The sequence below is a fragment of the Setaria italica genome, chromosome IX (genome assembly GCF_000263155.2).
Source record: "Setaria italica strain Yugu1 chromosome IX, Setaria_italica_v2.0, whole genome shotgun sequence".
In the NCBI taxonomy this organism is placed as follows: domain Eukaryota; kingdom Viridiplantae; phylum Streptophyta; class Magnoliopsida; order Poales; family Poaceae; genus Setaria; species Setaria italica.
The window spans coordinates 20,528,123-20,543,807 of NC_028458.1; the positions used below are offsets into that span (position 1 = coordinate 20,528,123).

A 15,685-nucleotide genomic window follows, 5' to 3' on the forward strand; every position below is an offset into this window, starting at 1 on the left:
TTAGCAACTCATTATCTATTTGCTTAGAGGCTAGTCATGTGCTTAAAGTGAGAGGAGAGAGGGGGATTAGGGAGTGATTACTCTTTTCTCTTGATTTCTTCATCTTTAGTGGGTGGATGAAGGGAGGAGGCTAGTCCTCATCTTGTATAGAAGATGTTCTCGTGATTTAGCTTTATTTGTTGTCTCAAATCGTGCTAAATCTTTGATTCCCGAGCGTTTTTCTTTTTCCCTATTTTCGGAACTATTTTTGGGGATTTTTCGTTCATCATGTTTGAGCCCGAATCTCGTGAGATTGGTTGAAGGGAAATGTTGCTAGGACCTTGGAGAGCATTCGTGATATGATCCCCTTTCAAATCCCTCACGAATCCGGCTTGATTTTGAGTTTTTCCCAAATCGCGTTCTTGAGTTAGGGTTTCGGTTTTCTCCAAAATCCGTGATGGATACTTGAGCTTTTTCAGATCTTTTTCATGGATCTATTCGCACTTGTGGTTGCGCATCTATAGCTCAAGTTTTGTCTCGATTCATGAAATTTTGAGGGAGTTTTTTTAGTTTGAAGATTGAGTGGTGTTCTTGGAGTTCTTGTTTTTCCTCTGTCTGTTCGTGCGCAGGAACAGGGAAGCGAGGCAGCGAGCGAGCCAGAGCAGCACGTGCACGCGGGCCAGCTACAGCAGGCCCAGCAAGGCGGCCCAGCAGGTAGACAGGTGCAGCAGTGCACTAGGCCCAGCTTCGCCAGGTAGCAGCCCAGGACGCGAAGCAGGCCAGGTAGCAGCCCAGGACGCGAAGCAGGCCAGCTAGCAGGCCATCTGGGCATTCGAGCAAAGCAGACCTGCAGGCCCATGCACGAAGGAAGGCAGGCCAACGCATGCACCAGACCTACAGACATGCGCCAAGCATTGTGAGTCTTTTTATTTTATCTTGTCTTATTTAATTCATGCAATTGTTTAGCACTTTAATCACGTTTGTCTTTTGCTAACAATGTCTAGTGGTTAATTAATTAATTCTGTCTCTTGCGTTAATCATTCTTAGTTTATCATTTGCTAATCCTTCCATGCCTACTTAAGTAAGTGATTAGTAGTGTTCTTGTTTTGTCTCATCCGTGCTAATTTGATAGAATCGATTCATGCTATATTTCTGCTGTAATTTGTGCGTCTCTTATCGTTCCTAGGGTGAGCCAGTCACGAGTTGACTTGCGTCATCTTGACGATTGAACGCACCGTGTGCTTTGGGGTTGCGTTTGGGACATAGGCCTTGTTTTCGTTGAGAATTTTTATAGGCTCCCATTCATCCTCCTCTGGTCGCCCCTTCGGTCCTTCAATGTCACGCTGCAAAATGTGAACCCCATATATAGGGCTACAACCAAATAGTTAACAGAGATGTCCCATCGTTGGATAACCAAATCTCGAGGAAAGATAATTCAGTCAACTTTCCAATGCACGAAACGAAGCATCTTTTGTGCTTCCAATGTGAAATTAGGTGGAACGTGATGCCTTCTCATGCTCACGGCTTCGTGATATATAGGCCAGGATTTTCAATTCCGATATGAAAAAATTTCGGCCCCTTCAAAAACGCGACATTCCTGAAATTTTGGAAAATTTAAATTTTTTTCGATCAAATGTCACTGGAATTTAAAAATTTGATTACTTAGAGAGAGTAGGTAAGGTAAATAGATAAACAGCCTTCAGTCACATCATTCTGGGAAGTGTAGCACACGACCTGTTAAGAGGAGCAGAAGAGTTGTACCACTGCGCCATTGCTTCCTTTGAGTTTATACGACTTCGTTCAGGTTTATAATATATTATAATTCAAATATGTCTGAAATGTTTTAGCCCAAAGAATTTTTTTTGTTCACCATCAAAAAATACGAAATTTCAGAAATTTCGACGATATTTCGCCGAAAATGTGAACCTTTATAGGCTAGGAAAAGCCCCTTGTGTGGCATTACAACTTGGACTATAAGATACATCTCAACAACCTCCCAAACTTCCTATACAAGAATCTATACTTGGTTACAAGAAACCCTATCACACGAAACCTCTAGAACCTACTGAACATGATATCTGTTAACACCCCCTGTCAATCTCAACTCTCTACAATGTTGAGATTGTACCGAAATGACTTCAACATTCTATTCTCCAGAGAGAGGCTTTGTAAAGCTGTCTGCTAATTGATCTCCAAAGTTGATGAATCTGACATCTAGAAGTTTACGAGCTACCTGCTCTCTCATAAAGTGAAAATCTATTTCAATGTGCTTAGTCCGAGCATGGAACACATGATTCTCTGTCAAGTACTTTGCGCCAAATTGTCACACCACAAATTAGCAGCTGCAGGATGTGATATCTTTAATTCACCAAGTAATTTCTGAATCCACATTACCTCTGCAGTTGCGTTGGCTAGTGCCTTGTATTCAACTTCAATGCTTAATATGGAAACTGTGGGTTGCTTGCATGCACTCTAGGATAGTAGGTTAGAGCCAAGAAATACTGCAAAGCCTCCTGTAGATTTCCTATCATCCGGGCATCCAGCCCAGTCTGCATCTGAGAAGGCACTAACAAGCATGGAGGTGGACTTCTTAATGCGTAATCCAAAATTTATTGTGCCTTTAACATACCTGAGAATTATCTTGACAGCTGACCAGTGGATTAATGACGGTGCATGGAGAAACTGACAAACTTTGTTAACAACAAAAGAAATGTCTGGTCTAGTCAAAGTTAAGTACTGTAATGCACCAACAATACTCTTGTACCGTGTAGAATCCTCTGGTCCAAGTTTCTCACAATCATGAACAGTAAGTTTTTCCGTTGTTGCCATAGGTGTACCGATAGGTTTACAATTACTCATATTGACACATTCAAAAATCTCAGTGGCATATCTTTCTTGTGTAACCACAAGACCATCTTGTAACCTCTTGATCTCAATCCCCAAGAGGTAGTGGAGTGCACCTAGATCCTTCAAGGCAAAGTCCTTTTCAAGATCACACAAAAGAGCTGTAGTAGCTTCCTGCGAAGAACTGGCAACAATGATATCATCTACACACACAAGGACAAATATAGTATAACCACCTTTGTTATAGAAGAATAAAGATGTGTCGCCTTTAGAAGGAACAAAACCAAGCTCTTCTAGCTTATGACACAACCAAGAGTAAAATCCTGGTTTACTTTTGTCTTCATAACCTGGTGGTTGATGCATATAGACTCCTCCTCTAAGATGCCATGTAGGAAGGCATTTTGAACATCTAGTTGATAAAGATGCCAACCTTGTGACACTGCAAGAGATAATATGAGTCGAATGGTGGCAGCTTTGACTACTGGACTAAATGTGTCCTCATAGTCAATCCCATATCGTTGCTTAAACTCCTTTGCAACAAGCCTAGCTTTATACCGATCTATGGTTCCATCTGCCTTCCTTTTAACCTTGTAAACCCGCTTGGATCCTATGACATTCTTGTGTTGTTGTTGAGGAACTAAATGCCAAGTTTTATTTTTAACCAAAGCTTGAAACTCAACATCCATTGCCGCACGCCAATGAGAGTTATTAAGAGCATCAACAAGATTAGTAGGTTTAGAAATAGTAGTAAGGTTACCAAAGCGTACCATCCCATCAGTATACTATTTTGGTTTACGAATACCATGTTGAAGCCGCGTGACAGGTCGTGGTAGTGTCGAAGGAGCGGTAGACGACGCCGGAGCAGCAGGCGTTGATGTAGAAGTCACTGTAGGAGCACCCGGTGCAGAGGATCCAGGGGAAAGAATCCCAACAGGATTGACTGCATATTGTTGTCCCCCCGCGATCGGAGCCAAGGAGCCAGATGACGCAGCTGGATCGGCTCCCACTGCAAGTGGAGAGGATGCGGGCCCCGTCGAGCCACACATCGAGGGAGGAGGGGCTGGTGGAGCATGCCCGGGAGGCAGCTGTAGGTAGGGTGCCACGCGGCGTGTCGGAGGAGTCTCCCGCGTCGTGGGAGACCGACGCCTGATCCGAGGACGATTCGCCTGCCAGGGGTGCAGGAGGATCTGCTCCGGGCTGCATGCAGGCTGTGTTGCCACCGTTAGGGGGTGAGTTTTGCATGAAATCACACCCAAAATGCTCCAAATTTTCACCAGAAGCTGCAGAAACATTAGAAGGATCTGTTAGGGATGCTGTAGCTGTAGTAGAATCATAAGGGCATGATGAATTAAATAGGGATTGATCATTAGTGAAAACACCCCCTAGTAATGAATTGGGAAGAAGCAAAATTTCAGATCGAAGTTGAGCGCCGGCATTAGGGTGTAGCTGAGCAAAAGGAAAAACACCTTCATCAAATACAACATCACGGGAGATGTAAATGCAACCAACGGAGATGTCTAAGCATTTAAACCCTTTATGTAGATTACTGTAACCCAAAAACACACATCTCTTTGAGCGAAACTGAAGTTTTCAATTGTTGTAAGGTCATAAGTTGGGCCAGCAGGCACAACCAAAGGTGCGACAAGAGGAGCAATCCGTAGTTTGCTCAAACAGAAGTTCCAAAGGAGTAGAGTTCTCAATAACTTTGGAGGGTAAATGATTTATAAGTCACAGTGAGAAAGGCTTGATCCCAATACTTGAGCGGCATGGAAGCATGAGCAAGGAGGGATAGACCAACTTCAACAATGTGTCGGTGTTTATGCTCAGTGGACCCATTTTGTTGGTGGGCATGTGGACATGAAACATGATGGGAGTTTCCAATGGGCTGAAAAAAGTGTTTAATTGTTGATACTCCCCTCCCCAATTTGTTTGCATTGCAACAATTTTGTGATTAAATAGGCGCTCAACAAGATTTTGCCAAAAGAGGTGGGAGCTGGCCCCCATACATATGAGAAAACAAGATCTAAAGGACGTCTAGATATGCTAGAGGACCTTGGGTACGGCAACTGATTGCTCTTGCCTTGTTGACAGGCGGCCAGACCATGGCTTTATTCGAATCTGGAACAAAAGATAAACTATTCCGACTACGAACTTGTTGGACAACCGGAAGTGATGCATGACCAAGACGGCTGTGCCACAAGGAGGTTGTCAGTTTGATGGCTCCAAACACCTATTTATTGGGGAAGGACTTCAAAGGATAGAGGCCTCCTTCACATCTGCCTCGAAGAATTATTTTCCTCATCATTTGTTCCTTAATTAGAAAATGATTAGGATGGAACTCAAGAAAAATGTCATTATCTTTGGCTATGCGATGAACAGAAGCAAGGCTTTTTGTTGCTTGGGGGAAAATGTAAGATATTTTTGAGAACTAGATCTTTACTAGGGGTGTGTAAAACACTATGACCAATTTGATTAATCACCATACATGCTTCGTTGGTGGTGTGGACTTGATCTCCTCCGGAGTACTTGTCCATGATGGTCAGTTTGTCAAGTTCCCCGGTGATGTGATCTGTTGCCCATGTGTCCATGTACCAGTTGCTGTCGGTGCCATAGGAAGTAGTTGTAGTTGATGCGGACTTGGGATCAGGGATGCCGATGAAGGAGGCGTCGAACCTCTTGTAGCAGTGAATCACGGTGTGGCCCTCCTTGCCACACAGCTGGCAGGTAGGACGATGACCATTGTTGCCACCACCTCTTGCTCCTTGGTGCCCACCAATGCGGCCATGGCCACGACCATCGCCGCCACAACCGCGACCGCGGCCATTGCTGCCACCATGCCCATGGGAAGCCATGTTCATGGATGAGTTTTGGGAGCCATTCCCAACCAACAGATCCATCCTCTGTTCAAAGGAAACAAGTTGGGTATAGAGCTCACCAAGTGTGATGGGTTCGGCGTGTGCCGCCATCACAGAGACGACAGGGTTGAAGTCGACGTTGAGACCGATGAGGATGTATGATGCAATCTCCTCGTCTTCAAGCTTCTTGCCAGCGGATGCCATCTCATCCGCTAGTGCATTCGTCTTGCCAAAGTAGTCGGCGACGTTGGAGCTCCCATTTTGCGCAGTGGCCAGGGCCATCCGTGTGTTGATGATGCGTGCCCTGGACTAAGAGGCAAACATGCCCTCAATCACGGTCCATGCCTGAGCCACCATAGGGAGCGATGCGATCTATGCCAAGATGTTGCGCAAGACCGATGAGAGCAGCAAGTTAAGGACCTGCTGGTCATGAGCAACCTAGATGTCATGCTCCGGGTTGGGGATCTCCTTGGCATCCTTGATGATGACCTTCGGCGGAGGAGCAGCAATTGCGTCGAGGAAGCTGGCCTTCTATGCACCACGAAGGGCAGATAGGATCTGCGCCTTCCACATCTGGTGGTTGGTGCAGGTGAGCTTCTCCATCACGGGAAAGCTGAACGAAGCTACAGCAGATGCTACGGAAGATAAGGGGGACACCAAGGGAGATTCTAGATAGAAACCTAGCTCTGATTACCATGTAAAATTGGGTGGAACATGATGCCTTCTCAGGCTCACAGCTTCGTGTTATATAGGCTAGGAAAAGCCCCTAGCGTGGCATTACAACTTGGAGTACAAGATACATCTCAACAACCTCCCAAACTTCCTATACAAGAATCTACACTCGATTACAACAAACCCTATCACACGAAGCCTCTAGAACCTGCTGAACACGATACCTGTTAACAACTATATATGTACTATGCTTCGTGCTACCTTGAGAATCCAAAAGAAGAATTCTCAACCAAGCTGACGTATATGGTTTGATGGATTTTGGATGAGTGTTATGCTGTATGAATCCTTATCAAATGCAGAAATGACGTATAGGTGGAATGGTAAAGAATGATTGCGCAAGAGGGCAGGTCGTGGGTTTGAAGGCTAGATACCGCACACGCGTGTATTTTGCATGAAAAGCGCGTGACTTGTGACCGTGAGGGCTGGCTCAAGGTGGTCCTCTAGACCTAAATAATATTGTTCCTATTATCGTTTACAAATTCCCTTATGCCTGCTAGTGCCGTTCCTGTTGGCTTCGATGCTGGCACAGATAATCATCCCATTCGAGTTAGTTTCGTGGTTCCGATCCAATCATCTATATGATGAGGTTTCGTGCTGGCACGGATAAGGTGCCCTACAGTAGTGAATGAGACTTTACATTGAGAATGATTTAAATGATATGTCCCACGGTTTGATAACCCGATCTTGAAGAAAGATAATTCAGTCAACTACCCATCATGGGACACAAGGCATCTTTTGCGCTTCCAATTATATTTATGCTGCCTTAAGAAGCATACTCAAATGCTTCATAAGTTGACCTGTGTCCTGTAGGTATGCAGCTACTATCGTGCAACGAGATGCATTTACGCACCAAGCAGCAAGTTCAATAGTAGAGTCCAGTATATTACTCCTATCTCTAAACCTAAGCTGTCTTGTCACTTATTGTTTCTAAAAATGTCATGACTAATGACAACAGCAATACTCATGTAATATATATAATATTGTATATCGCCAGTGGGCTAGCCTTTTCGTTCTCTCTCGCTGCCTCTGCAGCCAGCACATAGCCTCCTTGTTACAATGAGCATAAGACAAGCAAAAGAGAGCACAAGTGAAATGAAAGCAGTCTATTGTTGCTTATCCATCCATTTCATATGGAAAGTTCCAAAGCAACGACCTCCAAAGGAAGTATTTCATACATAAGTTTATCAAATGCCGAGTGTGTTTTTTGTAAGACTTGACATAAGCCTACTATTGTGTTTAAGCCATATCATTATCATAAATGAATAACACTGTCTTGCCTAATTTATCTTCTCTCCATTAATTTGTTCTACCTTAGAGCCCATTGTCAATGATTATGATAGCCTAAACAAGTTATTTAGGGACCCTAGAGTCACAAAGCAAACTCTAAGGTTAGTACAGGGGAGGAAGCCGTCCACTTTGAAGGAGGCGAACATCCAGGTACTAGTGGATGCGAATCTGCTCTAGGAGAAGGAGTTCGCAGATTGGAGAGAAGCAGCCGGAAATCCGTGGCCCTTTGAGGCGTACTCGGACGAGACAGTGATCTTCGCGCACTTCATCGAGCGCAGGTTGGCACTGCCATCGTCCGAGTTCTTCAGGGGTTTGCTAAGGTATTACAATCTGGAGCTTGTCCATCTCAACCCAAACTCAATCTTGCACATTGCTATCTTTGTGCATCTCTACGAGGCCTTCCTGGGAGTTGAACCCCACTTCCAGCTATTCGGAAGTTCTTCAGAGTGAAGCCCCAATCCCGGATGGACCACACTTTAGTAGTTGGAGAGGCAGGGATCCAGCTGCGGGAGCAGTATAAGACCCAATACATTGAGTACGAGCTGATTGACTCCCATTCTGGATGGAAGCAATGGTGGTTCTATATTGCAAATCATGAGCTCCATTTTCCAAAGGTCACCGGCCACCGTCCAGTGTGGAACAACCACTGGTTGGACGAGCAGAGTAGTTCCGACGGCTTTCAGCTGTCGAAGTTGATTTCTAAGATCCCCCGCCTCAAGAGTAATGGCTTGACCAGCGTCGGTGTGGCCTTCAACTTCATGAGGATGCATGTCCATCCCCTACAGCTTCGTTGCACTATGGGGTATGACTACTAGGGTCCCAACGACCCGTCGAGGATGATGTCAGAGGAGCTGTCCCCTGACGAGGTGATGGTGCGCGTGAAGCATTTCTTCTAGCGCGTCAGTGGTAACCTGACGGTCTTGTAGGAGTACTGCACTGCGAACCCGCCAAACCCTACAAGTACCCGTGGCTTGTAGCCCCGAGTACTAGCTTTGGCATCTGTCATTGTTATTGACTTCCAACCTGAGGGAATGTGTTCCAGCCAGGCTCGTGCTGAGTCGGCCAGGAACAGCGGGAGGTTGCGAATGATGAACAGGTCGTCATCCACCCTGCCGGCCTGACAAGCAAGCCGGTAGTCGCTGAGCCAAAGCCCGGGGTTCGTCTCCCCGGAGTATTTGGCCATGTTCGTGGGCTGCCTGAAACGCGCTGGGAATGGCGCGTTCAGGATGCGTGCGGAGAAGGCCCTGAGCCCTGCTGGGTCGGGGCTCGGGCTCCGGTCTTCTTCACTATCGTAGCGGCCACCACGGTGGACGTGGTAGCCACAATCTGCTCCATCCTCCCTATTCGCGTGGGAGCGCCTCCGCGCGTCCAGGGTGTCACGGGCGTCGTGGACGGGACCAACGCGCCGGTGGACGGATGGCGCCCGACCACCTGCGGGCGGTGGGGTCCGTCGACCGGGCGCGGCCCGATTCCCCCCGGGGGGAGGCTGGTGGACGGACTCCCCATGCCTTTCGGGATGCACGGTGGGCGCCACCCTGCTGGCGTTGTGCCCGCATCGTTGGGACGCGGAGCTCTCCGCCTGCAGGACCGCGGCGCACTCAAGCAGGTTACGCACCTCTTGGTGAGCCTGCCGCTCCTCGGGCGTCGCTGGCTCAGGGAGTCGTTGGAGTAGGGCCGCTGCGGCGGCGATGTTCTGGCTGGCACGTGCGAAGAGCTGAGGATGATCCTCGTCCTCGCAGATGCGCCGCTAGATGTCGCGCGCTCGTTGACGCGCCCCGCCTTCGTTGTGGGGGCGCTCGACCTCCTGATTGGACGCCGCGCGCACCTCTGGCAGACGTGGCCGCTCCGGGACCCTAGCGAGGGCCCCGGTTGTAGCTGCGGCGTGTGGTGGGGGAGTGCGCTGCCTCTCTCCGGCGCCGTTGTCGTTGGACCCCTCAGAGTGCACGTCAGCCATGAAGCACTCACGCGAGGGGTGGTGGCTCCCGTTGTTGGAGCCAGCGTCGGAGACTGTCCCCATCACACCCACGAACTCGTTGTTTGCGGGTGGCACGATCATGGACCGTGCTAGGAGGCGACCGTAAGTCGCCGTGGCGTTGCGCAGTTCAAAGGGCCACTCCTCCGAAGGAGGCCCCGTGGTGCGCGCCCGGCTGGTCACCACCATTCCGGTGGTGGAGCTGGAGGCGATGGGGTGAGCGGGCAGGACGAGGAGAGGAATCAGCTCGATTCCCTCCCTCGTGGTGAGAAAGTCCAGGCTCCTGAAGCGGACGTGGGAGCCGGGAGCGAAGCCGATATCGCGGTTGGCCATCCGAAACCAATGATGGTCGTCGTACGCGCAAAGGTCCCCTACCTAGCGCGCCAACTGTCGTTGTCAAAAATCGCGGGTCAAGACTACGGCAAGTGAATTTGTTTTCTATGCGCGTAAGGCTCGGATGGTTGCACGAGAGGACACGGGGTTTAGACTGGTTCGGGCAGGAATAGCCCTACGTCCAGTATCGGAGACAGCTCGTGTTACTCGTGCGGAGTTTGTAGTAGGGGTTACAAATGGGCAAGAGAGGGAAGCTGCTCCCAAGTCTCTTGGGTGTGCACTGATGCTCGTATGGAAGGGTGGTGAGATAGGCGTTCTGGGTTGCTTTCGAGCCATCCCCAACTCGGGTCCCCCGGTCCTCCTTTTATTGCGTAAGGAGGAGACAGGAGTTGCAATTGAGCTAGGAGTAAGGAGAAGTAAAAGAGACAAGCAGGTTAAGTAAAGTAAAGCGCAGGGAGGAGGACCGAGTCCTCGGGGTCGCCGCCTTCCCTTCCAGTCTTGGTCTCCTATCAGCATGACCGCCGGAGGGGGATGGTTGTCGTTGGGCCCTGTAGACGACCCGACGGTCGGCCGCTGTAACCGAGCATGCAAGACGTGTGTGGCGACCGAACGCTGTAGCCATGCAAGATGATGATGATGATGACCGGCCGCCATCGTGGTGCACGTTGCGGATGGCGGGCGACCTCTATAGCCTTGCGTGCTGGCCGGGAGGCGTGCTCAACGTGCTCCTGCCGCCGGATCGAGCGGGAAACCGGGCGGCACTCCTTCCTTTGTTAGTCAGTATGGGTGATGAGTGCCTATGACCAATGTCACAGGGGAGGCAGGACGGTGTAGCTGTAGCCCCGTGCGGTCGTGGCTACAGTGCGCCGCCTGAAAACTATGGCGGGTCACATCGAGGTGCGCAGGCACCTTTCTGCGCGTCAGAGCCGCGCTCCGGGTAGGCGCCCCATGGGTCGCATTTATGGCGAGACCAGTAGGGGCCCACGAGATCCGCGCCCTCATCCGCTGGTCCACGCCCGCCCTCGGGCGAGGCGAAGGCCTGTCTTGTGGGCTCGGATGCGTCCGACCCCTAGCGCCTGGAGTCGGGCAAGGCGGAGCTTTACGGCGAAGGGTTGGGCGCGTCCGACCCCCTGCACCCGGGGTTGGGCGAGGCGGAGCCTTGCGGCGAGGGGTCGGGCACGTCTGACCCTAGGACCATAGGTCGGGCGAGGCGAAGCGGAATATTTCCCGTTCATGCCAGGTCGACGGAGGTCACTGTCGCCGCAGTTGGGCCCGGACCTTTATGATAGTTGTTTAAGGAGTATAAGGAGGTCGTTAATATTCCCCCCAACACAACTCGAAGGATATTGTAGTGTAGCAGAAAGCTCCGTATGGGGTGATGAATGTAGTCTTGATTTGGTCTTCTTCCTTGAGAGCAATCTGGTGGTACCCTGAATAGTAATTGAGGAAGCAGAGTAGGCCACATCCAGTTGTCGAGTCGATGACTTGATCGATCCTAGGGAGCCCAAAATGATCCTTTGGACAGTGCCTGTTGAGGTCCGTATAGTCGGCACACATCTTCCACTCGTTGTTGTTTTTCTTTCGCACCAGGAAGGGATTGGTAAGCCACTCTAGATGATAGACTTCTTTTATAAAACCCGCCGCGAGTAGTTTGGCTAGCTCTTTTTTATTGCTTCCCTTCTGTCTTGGGCGAATCACCGTAGTCGTTGTCTTTTTAGTATAGCTTTTGGATCCACATTCAGTGAGTGCTCGATCAACTTCCTAGATAACCCCGGCATATCTGATGACTTTCATTTTGATAGGAGATTTGTATTCCTCCATCACAAGTCGTCGTAAATATCTTTTAAACATGTTGAAATACGTTTGTAACGTGAAAAATCTTGGAAAACGGAATAGGACACCCTCACGCGGCTGATAAGTGATATTGCCTAGAATATCAGGATGCCAGAGAGAGGCTAATTTCAAATCCCATTTCTTGTCATTGTATATCAGAGGCACGCCAAGGAGCGAGCCTCCGGGCATGGCGCCAGGGAATGCAGCCAGAGGCTTCAGCTTCATTGTAGGAGAGGGGAGGAGGTTAGGTACGTGCCAACCGCTGCTGGATCGCCAATAATTCGCCATTGCCGGTCCTACCGGCAACCACCAGGACCAAACCCAATCCACAATGACTGGGATAACATAATGGCTGGATATTTCCAATTAAAATCTATGCACCTCAGCATGGCCCCACAAGGCAGGAAAAAGGTTCCTTGCTTATCCAGCGGTACTACCTTTTTGTGTTTACATGGTGCTATCAGATACTACTATTAGTGCTAATCCTGATCTGAAATGTGACTTATCATACGTGTTTCCTCGTATGGTGGCTTGCTTATTTCAGTTTAGCACGCAACCGTGGGTAGGTTCATCGCAAAGTCGTGGCATCCCATAACTTTATATGGGCATCTCGTCTACTCTGGTCCAGTTTGGATCCCCTATGAATTATGCTTGTGCAATTTTACATAGTAGTGTTGCACTGCTTACTTAGAAAAAATAGATATTCAGGAGTTTTCAGTAATTTTCAGTAGAACTCCATCAAATGCTCATCTCGCACAGTCACTCAATCTTTGCGAATAGCAACCGCAATATTCAACGTCTCTCTTGCAAAGAAGCAGAAGAACTTTTCCACAAAAATATGTCCGGACTGCTCTCTTTTCTGCGGCGAAAAAAAAATTGCAAACAAAATTGTCATACACACCGGTAGCTTCAGTAGTCACAGTCGCAAGTGGAGAAGCCTCACTGCAACAACCAAAGGATCAAGCTCCGCACATCCGCACAATTGAGGAACGAGACGCATCACAAGATTTCAAAGAAGTGCAAACGATTCTTTCTTTTACAAAATTTTTCATCGTCGTCGCCGTCGACACAGGGAGCTGACAGAAACCTTGCATCCTAAAATCTCATCAAGAGATCAGAGCAGGATTAATGCATTTCGACATGTACAAGGATCATCCGTTAGCTTCCATGATTGTGTCTATGGATACATACATGGTCAATGAGAGCTTAGAGTGAGCCTTCCTTGGCCGAGAGCCGCTTCAAGAATTCGTAGGCGGTGACCATGGTGGCCGCCGACAGCGACATGGACGCCCACCTCGGCCCGAGCCCACGGTAGCACGCGGCCCACCCACCCTCCCGCACCAGGTCGCGCGCCGCGGCCGCGAGCGTCGGCGCCCGGGAGCCGGCGCCCATCACCTGCAGCCGCGTCTTCACGGTGTCCAGCGGCATGGTCACCAGCGCGGCCGCGCCCCCCGCCGCGGCGGCGCTCGCGCCCTGCACGGCCACCGTGGCGCCGCGGCTGTCGTGGTGCGCGGGGCCAACCGCGCGCCAGAGGAGCCGCTGCGCCGTGGCGTAGGATGCCCACCACGCGGCGCTGGACGGCGCGTAGGTCAGCACCGAGACGCCGAAGCCTCGGTACAGACCGCGCACGCCGTCGGCGACCAAGATCTTCCGGAACGCGTCGGCGCCGCCGCGGTAGTGGGCGGCGGCGGGCGCGGGTGCGGTCTGAACCATGAGGCGCTGGCTGACGACATCGACTGGGGTCCAGACGACCTGCGCCGCGACGGCGGCGGAGACGCCGCCCGCGGCCGAGGCCGCAGCAGAGGCCGCCGGTTCCGCGAAGCCGAGGCGAAGCGCAGCGGAGCCCACGGCGCTCTTGGTGGCCTCGAGCGCCGCCATGTAGAGCGCGCGGGCGGGCACCGTGCCCGCGAGGGACGCGCCGAAGCCGCGGTAGAACCCCCGGGGCCCATCGCGCCGGAGAATCGCCGCCGCGGCAGCCGAGGCCGCGGCCTGCGGCGGCGGCGCGACCTGGAGGTGCGTCTTGAGGACGACGGCCGGGTAGAGCGCCGCGGAGACGCCGGAGAAGAGCGCGGCGCCGAGTACGAAAAAGCGCGACTTGTCGAGCATCTCCCAGCTCACCTCCGCCGGCATGCACCGCGCCTCCTCGACGTCGCCTCCATGCTCATCAACTCTCGCGGAGCCAAAGCTCATCCTTTTTCCGGATTTGCCTCCCACACGCCCGCTCACCTCAACAAGGCTGCCGATCTAGCAGCTGCAGCTCGATCCAATCCAACCACTCCCTGCGAGCCACCGCCGCAAGAAGTCAGATGTGGAAGGGATGGAACATCTCGCGCGCCGAGTAGACGTCGCCGTCGGTGTACCCAGTCGCCGACGGCAGCATCTCCGGTGAAGGGGCGAAGGCTTTCCTTCCTCCTCCACTCTGTATCTTCTTTCGATCGAACGGGAGAACCGGTGGCCTGTTCCGCGAACGGGAAAAAGCGAGACGAAATAATCTGGGACACGAGTGGTGTAATTGAATATTTATATAGACGACGATTAGGTGTACCCAGGGGACCGCCACGTGGCGGTCGTTGCTATTTGCTGCTGCCATGGAAGTCTTATCGGCTGCCCAGGCACTGACACAGATCTGCCAGCACGAGAGTGATCTGGACGCAACTTAGGGCCGATCGGCCTTTACATCGAGCCCACATGTGTGGCTAACAAGCCCATTTTGAATATATGATCCTGAAATATTAGGTCCTCTGTAATGCTACAATAATGCCCAATAGAATTCGGGCCCATCTAAGATTTTTGGCACCGCTAATGGCCCTGTTTGGTTGATTATAGGCGGTTTTATAGGTGAAATAAAAGTGAAGATCCCACTCAAACTCTCAACTTTCTCTCGCTGTTTAGCTCGTCTTCGACTGTTCCCGTTCTCTCTCCTAGGGAGAGCGAAGCAATGCTTCTATGCGAGCCACATGGAGGTGAATACATGGGATAAATGCTCCGTGGCATCCCTCACGAAGTTCTTTTCATTGGGCAAAACCAACGCACTTCATGGAAGGATTTTGAGTTTCCAGCAAGTCGCCTGAGTCAATTCTCGAGGCGTAGGAAAGACTTCAGGAGTACATCCTGGCCTGTTCTCACCACAGGATGGATAAGTGTCTCATTCTTCGGAATTTCTACAACGGGTTGACTCTGACATCCCGAGGCCATGTTGATGCTGTTGCTGGAGGAGCCTTCTTCTCGCTAACTATTGAAGCTGCTACAACTTTGATCGAGAAGATGGTTTCTAATCAAGGGTGGAGCGATGAATGACTCCAACCCTAGCAGAGAGATACGCATACTGTCAAGGAAGCGGACATGCTTACCGATAAGATGGACCTCCATGAAGAGATTGGATGACTACACCAAAGAGAAAGCTGCCATGTCTAACAACGTCTAAGCTATCGATTCTCACATGACGTGTGAGGTTTGTGGTAACACCGAACACTCAGGGAATAACTGCCCCGAGACTCAGGGAATAACTGCCCCGAGACTCAGGAGGATGTATTGTACATGAACGGCAACAACAACTATCATCCATAAGGAGGCCAAGGGTGGAATCAGCAACGCCTTGCCACGGAGGTAACAACGGTAATTCTTTTAATCCCAACTAACCCTCCTTTAGAGATCTCATTTTTGGGCAAGCTAAGATAAATGAAAGTCTCAACAAGAAATTAGCTGCCAATGAGAAAACTTTGGATAGCCTCAACATAAAAGTTGATGGTCTTTCTTCTGCTATCAAGAACCAGATGAGTTTTAATAAGATGCTAGAAACCTAGTTAGCTTAGCTTGCTGCTGCTGTTCCTTCTGTTGAGTTCGAGAAGAT

At 50.3% G+C, this 15,685-nt stretch overlaps 1 protein-coding gene and 1 long non-coding RNA gene across 2 annotated transcripts; one reads left to right on the forward strand and one right to left on the reverse strand.

Annotated features, from left to right (window-relative positions):
• Window positions 1-132: 132 nt before the first annotated feature.
• On the forward strand, window positions 133-12,340 carry LOC111258494. Its single transcript, XR_002679016.1, has 2 exons — window positions 133-895; window positions 11,995-12,340. It is a non-coding gene; the product is annotated as an uncharacterized LOC111258494 (long non-coding RNA).
• Window positions 12,341-12,817: 477 nt separating this feature from the next.
• LOC101759458 (solute carrier family 25 member 44) lies at window positions 12,818-14,560 on the reverse strand. Its single transcript, XM_004983065.2, has one exon. It carries the CDS (start codon window positions 14,023-14,025, stop codon window positions 13,042-13,044), a length of 984 nt encoding a protein of 327 aa, XP_004983122.1. The 5' UTR covers window positions 14,026-14,560; the 3' UTR covers window positions 12,818-13,041.
• Window positions 14,561-15,685: the final 1,125 nt, after the last annotated feature.

Excerpts from the sequence above, each read along its gene's own strand:
- LOC101759458 (XM_004983065.2), bottom strand. The coding sequence starts at position 14,025 with ATGAGCTTTGGCTCCGCGAGAGTTGATGAGCATGGAGGCGACGTCGAG.